Genomic DNA, 8,033 nt, shown 5'->3' on the forward strand with positions numbered 1-8,033 from the left:
TTCTGTAAGGCATGCTTTAGTTTCTGCAGGGACTGATGATGGAAACATGCTGTGAGCCTTTTAAGAGAAGTAAAAGTGAGTGCTGGTTATTTCTTTAATAATACTGAAGAATGCTGTCATGACAACGGTTAGTAAACGGCTTTGTCTTCATCACTGAGATTAACCTGAGCTCGTCTTTGCGTCTGCTGCTGTTGGTTTCATGTGACAGGATTTAACTTCAGATCAGAAGTTTAGTCTCTGCATAAACCGAGTTCACTTAACTTGCTTTAATGCTTTTAGAGCAGGAGGTTAAAGAAAGTGATGACCGCTGGTGCTAAAATAGTTTATACTTCACTAACAGAACGTATGTTATTCTGCAGAATGATCCACTGCTGATTTAAATAAAAGCATTTTGTTTCCAAGGAGACAGACTTTGACTCTTTTAAAGTGGTCCTGAGTGTTAGTTCCCCAGGATTTATGAGTTTATGTCTGGGGGTTGTCCTCCCACTAGGGTGACTGACCCACTACTGATCATGTGCCTCGTCACATAGAAAAGGCGTGATTCATTATCAGCAGAGGTTTTGGGTGAAACCATTGGGAGATCTTGCCTCACTTGATCATGTGACCGGCTGAGGTCACCTGATGCAAGATGTGAGGGGGGATTGAAGCGCCTGAGAAGAGATCTCCACACTGCAGACGCTCCCTCTGTCATCAGTATGGTTATAAGCTTTGTGCCATCTAAAAACAAATGTTAACCAAACGTTGGATCATTTATGATCATTCATTATTATCATCATCATCATCGTAATACATTAGTTATCCTAACCCCGCTCTACAATTGTACTATCCTTCATCCTCTTCCACTCATCTAATGATACTTTTACCCACCAGCATAAAGCACACTGAAGTACTACACACATTCTAACAGTGCCTGGTGTTTCTTTTGGGGGTTTTCTTTCAGTTAAACAAATTATAGATGAGCTCAAAATGCAAAAGTCCCCATACTGCCACTTCAGTGTGACGGGCTGCAGCGCTGCTACCAATGTCCAAAGTGGACAAGTGCAGGAAATAAATGTCAGGTCGAAACTGTTGTTGTTTTTTGGTGCTTTACAAATAAAATTGAATTGCATTGCAAAGCTGAGGTGATTATCCTGCTTTAATCATGCTGCTGTGCAAAATACATGGAGTCATTATCAGCAATGCTGTGATCAGCAGCCTTAGTAAATATTAATGCCTCAAATGATTTCTCTCAGAGGATGCAGGCTGTGCAGAGTACTGCACATATCAGTTTTTAAACAATTCATTGGGAAAACTCAAACTGCTTTGTGACACGGATGCTTGAAACATGAGCGCTCAAAGCTGAAAATAGAAAAAGAGCCTGTAAGTACAAAGATTAAACATATTTGGACCTAATGGTTTGCTAAGCGTCATTGTTTGTTTTCACTTTGTTGTTGTTTTTATTTGTTTTTTAGTGTTTTATTGATTAAGTGCTTTATAAACTCAATAACATATAGTCTGTTTACAGACTTATTTATTTCAACATGGGGTTTTGATCAGCTGACGAGTCCCTCTTCCTCCTCACTGCTATGACCTGATGCAGGATAGAAGAGAGCAGCTGTTCCCTACTGTTTACCTCTCTTTCCTTAAGCTGTCTTTCTTGCCATTGGGATTAGCAAATCCAATCAATCCATATTGTTCTCGACAGTCTAACACCAACACTGAGCTGTAGTGGGCACCTTTTTGTCTGTCTTTGCACTGAAGTCTCTGTGAGTACTTCTGTCGGGACATCTCTGGCTGCCTCACTCGTTCTGTTTACAGGACCGACTGCAGGCGTGCTGTGACTCCATGTTTGCACCTGACACTGTCTGGCTGTCCTATGTCCTAAAAGATATGCAGCAGGTACTGAAACTGCTCACCTGAGTAAACAGTTTCAGTACCTGCTCAATATCTTCTTACCTGAAAGCCCAATCGAACAGTCTCTTTAGTCAGGGCAAATTCACTCATCTTTATGAGAGTCATCTGTCCACCGGCAGATTGTTTAATCGCTCCTCCACGTGTTTGATCTTCTTATGCCTGATCTCCAGGATTTGATTACAACAGTCCATCAGGAGGTGTGGTCTGTAGTCTGCTAGATTAATATGCACACTTCTGCTGAAATTATGTTGCAGGGGTGGTGGTGTGGTGTCAGTTTGCTCAGTGGAGGCAGTCTGTGGGGTTCACCTGCTTCAGCTGTTGTTGGTCTTTCAGCCCCCACAGAGGACAGCGAAATTATAACATACTTGAAGTTCAACTAAGTGTTAAGAACAGTGAGGAGGGTCCACTGCAGCCCCTGTACGTATTTTTCACAGGTCACAGTTTTTCCTAATTCAGTTACAAGAAAGCTTCCTAAGAGAGTTTGGGCTGAAGGGTGGAGGGTGGGCGTAGCAAACACCTGCTGTATGGGCTGTTTTTGTCTCTGTTTTCATGTGTGGTTGCACATGTTTCAATAAATCACATTACTGACTGCTTTCCAAAGTTTAATAATGACGCTGTAAAATATGTTTTTAAGATAAGAAAAGATGAACCTTTATTCCATAAATGATGCATGTGCTCATCTGTGCAGCTTAAGAAAAAACAAGCGTTCTAGCTCAGATTATTAGCGACCTTAGGCTAACCTCAGGTGGGACAACTATATATACTATAGGCACACAGATACTGCAGCATAGTACATTTCCTGAAAATTCTTTTTATGATGCTGCAGTGTCCTGACGGGAAATGGGTATTTCTACCAGCTGCCTTAAATAACCCCGAGTTCATTGTAACAGCTCTGTGGTTGAGGATATAATAGAGTTAGTCAGTCACATCTCACTGTGAAAAATTCCCTCCTGTCTTCACACGCAATTCTTCCCTTTCCAAAGGGCAGCAGTCCTGCTTCTTGTCAAGCCTCTGCCTGTTTGAAAAGCCCTGCAGTGTACTGTTGTCCAACAGGCATCTGATGCAGTTTTCTTTCAAACACGCAGCAAAAAACGAATCTTTCTGTGGTATGTAGCAGCCTCACAAACTAACAGCACAGCATCACAACAACCCAAGAGCTGCAGTACAGGAGGTTCCACATTTACCTCGGTTCCTTCACCAACTGACGGAGAACTAATAACAGAGATGCTGCTCCTCCCACGTGATCGTCTTTACATCCGTGTCATATAAAACCTACAGAGGTTCTGTTGCTCGCACACAAAGACCTTACTGACCAAGTTTAATGTCAGGGCCCACCCTTCTGTGCAGCTGATTCCACTCAGCAATTAGGCCCGGAGTACTTCAGGCCAGGCAGCGCAGCGTGCCAGAGAGCGTCTCCTTGCACTGAGCTGTGTTTAAATGCATTCTTGTGCTCAGTGGAGAGGAGGGTATAAGCACTCAGTGCAGCCCTGTCATCAGTTATTCTTCATGTATTGGGAGAGTCAAACCTGTCTCATCTGTTCAGACTGTTGCAGCGTCACCTGCTGTATAACAGCCTTTAAATGCTCCTGTTATTATCTATAGGAACAGGCCTGGGGAGTAACAAAGCACAAATACTTCATTACTGCACTTAAGCACAATTTTAAGGTGTCTGTACTGTACACAGTGTTGGTCAAGTTACTTGAAAAAAGGTAATCAGTAACTAATTACTGATTACTTCCCCAAATAAGTAATCCCGTTAGTTTACATATTACTAATTTTCAAAAGTAATTGATTACTTAGTTACTTAGTTACTTTTTAAAAACACGATTTACAACCTGAAGAGGTGATAAAGTGATAGATCTTTCAGCCCAATTCTACTTTTTCTACATAATCCATCATACAAAATGTAATCAAATGGAAAAGTCTCTTTTTAAAACTTGTTTTATTAGTTTTAATCTTTTAACTTTATGCATCAAGCAAACATTTAATTATCTGCAACATTCTCTGACTGGAAGAAATTAGTTTAACATTTAAACCTATTTTCTGCACATTCCAGCTCATAAAATAAAATATTTTTTATGTTTACACTCAGTCTTTCAAATAGATGCAAGTAAAACACAGCAGAAAATAAATAAAATCAAAGACTCAGCGGTGCTGTTGCTCTATTTTCACCTGTAAAGCAGGAGTGGGGTAGGCGGAGGTTTACCCTGGTGCAGGTGTGCCGCGGTCAGTGGAAGAATCCGCGAGTTTCTCTGTGAGTTTCCCATTACGTCGTAGCTACTCGGTGCTTGTTGGAAGTTTAGGGGTTTTTTCTGTAAAAAGAAGTTTTCTTCCCACGCACAGCGGACACTAATGTTTTTGTCACTTTGTATGGAATCAAACTCAAAGTAAGGTCAGTACTTCCACGCTTTAAACGCTGCACGCTCATACTCTCTCCCACAATCGATATATGATCCATTGTTGATCTGCACACAGCTGTTGTCACTTACGTCGCACTCGCTTACGTCACTGTCGTGAGACATTCTCGCAAAAAATCACGGTTTTAGTAACGCAGTAACGCAGCGTTCCTACGGGAACGTAACGGTAATCTAATTACCGATTTTGCAATAGTAATCCCTTACTTTACTCGTTACTTGACAAAAGTAATCAGATTACAGTAACGCGTTACTGCCCATCTCTGACTGTACATGAGTATTTTCTCTGACTACTTTACTTTAACAAATAGCTGTACTTTGACTTTACGTTTAACACATTAGAGGGGCGTTATTGTTTCATCACTGCAGGCCTTTGAACATCAAATTGATTTGAGCCTGAACAGAAACACATGAAAGGCAGACATGTTTGTGTATTAAACACCAGGAGAGACACAAAAAGATATGAAAGAGGCAAAACTGTGTGCCTGCCAGGGTTCGAGTCTGACGGTGCTTTTTTCAGTTTGTTGTTTTTGCCCAACACTGGAACGACTGCAGGGGTCCACACGTTTCAGTTGCGGTATTTCAGCATCATGCTAGCCCCACTGAAGACCAGTGATGGGAATAACGGCGTTACAAACAACGCACCAGTTACTGTGAGTTGTGAGCCATTACTCCACCTGCTGAATCCACCTTAACCTCGTCCCTTCTCATTTTCCTGTTAGAGGCAAAGCCATTGTCTACAATGTAGCTCGTGTTTTTTCCTCCTTAAAGGGAAAGACCATCTCTGAGTCGAGGAGGGGGCCTAAGGGTGCATCTGTCACCATCTTACAGTGCTGTGATTGCAGCCATTCCCCAACACTCTGTGAATGGGACTCATGACCATTGATCAGTGGTCAAGACAATTTGCATATTACTGATCAAGGAAGTGATGTCTCAGCCCATTGTTCCTTCAGTGGGCTGGTTTCAGTCATTATGCAAATCTTACGGTGTGTTCACACCGAACGCGATGGACGCGAATAGAGCGTCAGGTTTACATGTAAAGTCAATGGAAAGGCGCGATGACGCGCGATTGCGGGTCCCGCGAAAATTCGGAAGCAGATTTGCGTCGCGAAAACGCCAAAACGCGTGAAACGCGCGTCAGTGTAGCGCGTCAGGCGCGTTTGACGCGCGAAACGCGCGTCAGTGTAGCGCGTCAGGCGCGTTTGACGCGCGAATAAAACCACGCGCGTGAGTTTTTGTGTTGCACTTTGTGCATACGCGCGTTTCGCGTCTACCGCTCGAGTTGGAAAAATCTGAACTCCAGCGTCAAATCGCGCCGCGACAACCAATCAGGAGCCTGGTGACGTGGCTGTTACCTAGGTCAAAGGGGCAGATCCAGCCAAAGCCCTTCATTCTTCATTCAGTATGGAGGAAAAGCTGATCAGCACCGTGGCTAACCACCCCGAGCTATATGATGCCAGCTCCTATTTCTACCGAGACAGGAATAAAAAGGACCTAGCTTGGAGACACATAAGTGAGGAGATCGGGCAACCTGGTAAGTTCATTCCTTCTTCTTTTTAATTTTCAGACTGACCCGATGAAGCCGTGCAAAAGCTAGCAAGCGCGCCTACTGTCCCGCGATTTTCCCACTGTTGTACAAATACCTTTCCGCTAACCAGATAATGCGTTTATTCAGAGGACATCTGCAGGAGAAAGTGGAAGAGCCTCAGGGACACATATAATAAGGAGAAGAGGTCAGAGAAGGAGAAGAGGAGTGGGTCTGCAGCAGGATCGGGGAGGAGATGGAAGTTCTTCGCGGTCATGGGGTTTCTGGACCCCTTCCTCACCCCGCGGGAGACCAGCGGTAATATGGTGCGGACCGTGGAGAACTTCTCCCCCGAGTACCAGGGACAGCCCGAAGAGGCAGCAGGGGAGTGTCAGTCAGAAGGTATGTTTACAATTAATTAATGTAGGCAGTTAATTTATGCGTGTTGTCATACAGGAATATATTTTGTTTATTAATAAACAGTATAAAGTAGTCCCGCTGTTCATCCGTCACTGCCTCGCCTTTTCGCTGATTTTTTTTATTGCACCGTACAGCTTTCAACGATGCGCATTGCATTCTGCAGCCCAAATGACAAATCTCCTCCGTGTCGTGTCTCCTGCGCTTGCCAAACTTATCATGTTTGGTTTTGATAACCATCACTTCAAATAGAAAAAAACAGCACAAAAACACTCATAACTATGACCCTCATTCGGAAATAGACACCTGCACCGGGAGCGAAAAAGGCGCACGAAAGTGGCGCCGCAGACGGAGAAAAAGCGCTGCATAATACTTTTACGTTTTAAAATCGACAAAGGTTTGCACTTTGAGAATCAACTTGTGAGAACTGTGACTACTGTTCATGTGCTGCAATAAATGGGAGACCACTGTATATAATAATAAGTATATAATAATATAATATTCTCTATGACTATTGTCTTCAACCTGTTAACATTTAATATTGTCTTGATAGAGTCAAGTTATCATGCAGCAGAGTCCTCCCTGTTGCTTCTCCTGACTCCCCAGTCCCTGGTCCCTCCACTCCTGCTGCTGCACCCACAGGTATGAACATCAAGCACTGATAGCTTTTTACTTGCTTGGATTCCCTTGTGATCACCTTTACTAAATATCTACAACCAATCTGTTCATATCCTGTTTTTTTTTCAATTTTGAAAATGACAATCTAGTAGCAGCCTTCTCATTTCTTTGTGGTGTTTTGTTCTGTTTTTTACAGGCCCACAGAGGAGGAGAGCTCGAAGGCGGTCGAGGGAAGGGTCCCAGGATGGTCCATCGGCGGTGGAGCTGGCTATCCTGGAGTCCCTAAAGAGGCCACGCCCGTCTGCAACAGAGTATTTCCTCCTCGGCCTTGTTCCTGCTCTGGAGAGCATGCCGCCTCAGACACGAGAATTCGTGAAATTCCAAATTCATAAATTAGTTTTTGACAACAGCACAGCTGTGCTAAATTTGGAAACATTGGACCCTAATGATCAGTAGTTTTCTGATGAGGCAGCAGCTCTCCAGGGCAGAAACAATGTTCTTATTCTTCTCCTCCTTCTCCCCTGAGGCTCTTCCACTCCAAGCTGGGTCCTTTTTATTCCTGTCTCTCTGTAAATAGTTAAATTTCATATATTTATGTTGAATCTTTTTATTACTGAATTTATATATTTTATCAAATAAACATTTATAATGACAAATGTCTCTGTTCTACTACACAGCAAATATTGGCACCCGACTTGACACAAGTAGAATTTATTTCATATTATACTAATGACAAAATATACTGATACAGTGGGATGCAAAAGTTTGGGCAACCTTGTTAATAGCCATCATTGTCCTGTACAAATCGTTATTTGTCACAATTTAAATTGTCAGTTAAATACATCATATAGGAGACACACACAGTGATATTTGAGAAGTGAAATGCAGTTCACTGGATTTACAGAAAGTGTGCAATAACTTTACACTAAATAAAGCAGGTGCATATATTGGCAACACATAAAAAGAGAAATAACATAAATATTTAGTGTATATCAATGTGTGTGTCTCCTATATGATATATGTAATTGACATTTTTTACTGTAACCGATTCATACAGGAAAATAATGACTATTAATAAGGTTGCTCAAACTTTTGCATCACACTGGTTATAGGAACATAGTGAAGACAAGTTACTTAAGAGAATAAAGAGAGGTTAGGTTATTTTG

The 8,033-nt window shown here is 42.4% G+C and overlaps 1 protein-coding gene across 2 annotated transcripts; it reads left to right on the forward strand.

Annotated features, from left to right (window-relative positions):
• Positions 1-5,711: 5,711 nt before the first annotated feature.
• LOC147310838 (uncharacterized) lies at positions 5,712-7,830 on the forward strand. 2 transcript variants are annotated; one of them, XM_086267309.1, is made up of 4 exons: positions 5,712-5,841; positions 5,983-6,220; positions 6,824-6,891; positions 7,064-7,830. In XM_086267309.1, the coding sequence occupies exons 1-4, from the start codon at positions 5,712-5,714 to the stop codon at positions 7,321-7,323; spliced, it is 696 nt and encodes a 231-aa protein (XP_086123435.1). In that variant the 3' UTR covers positions 7,324-7,830. The 2 variants fall into 2 exon arrangements, with proteins under 2 accessions (XP_086123435.1, XP_086123434.1); XM_086267308.1 differs by having other exon boundaries at positions 5,983-6,234; positions 6,803-6,891; positions 7,064-7,286.
• Positions 7,831-8,033: the final 203 nt, after the last annotated feature.

The sequence above is a fragment of the Aulonocara sp. 'chitande type north' Nkhata Bay genome, linkage group LG16, assembly GCF_057382095.1.
Source record: "Aulonocara sp. 'chitande type north' Nkhata Bay isolate Kocher_YH1m ecotype deep benthic linkage group LG16, A_spYH_male_GT1.1, whole genome shotgun sequence".
In the NCBI taxonomy this organism is placed as follows: Eukaryota; Metazoa; Chordata; class Actinopteri; order Cichliformes; family Cichlidae; genus Aulonocara; species Aulonocara sp. 'chitande type north' Nkhata Bay.

Coding starts and splice junctions, on each gene's coding strand:
- LOC147310838 (XM_086267309.1), top strand. CDS start 5,712: ATGGAGGAAAAGCTGATCAGCACCGTGGCTAACCACCCCGAGCTATAT. Junction 6,221..6,823: donor CCCGAAGAGGCAGCAGGGGA/GTGTCAGTCAGA, acceptor ATCATGCAGCAG/AGTCCTCCCTGTTGCTTCTC. Junction 6,892..7,063: donor TCCTGCTGCTGCACCCACAG/GTATGAACATCA, acceptor TGTTTTTTACAG/GCCCACAGAGGAGGAGAGCT.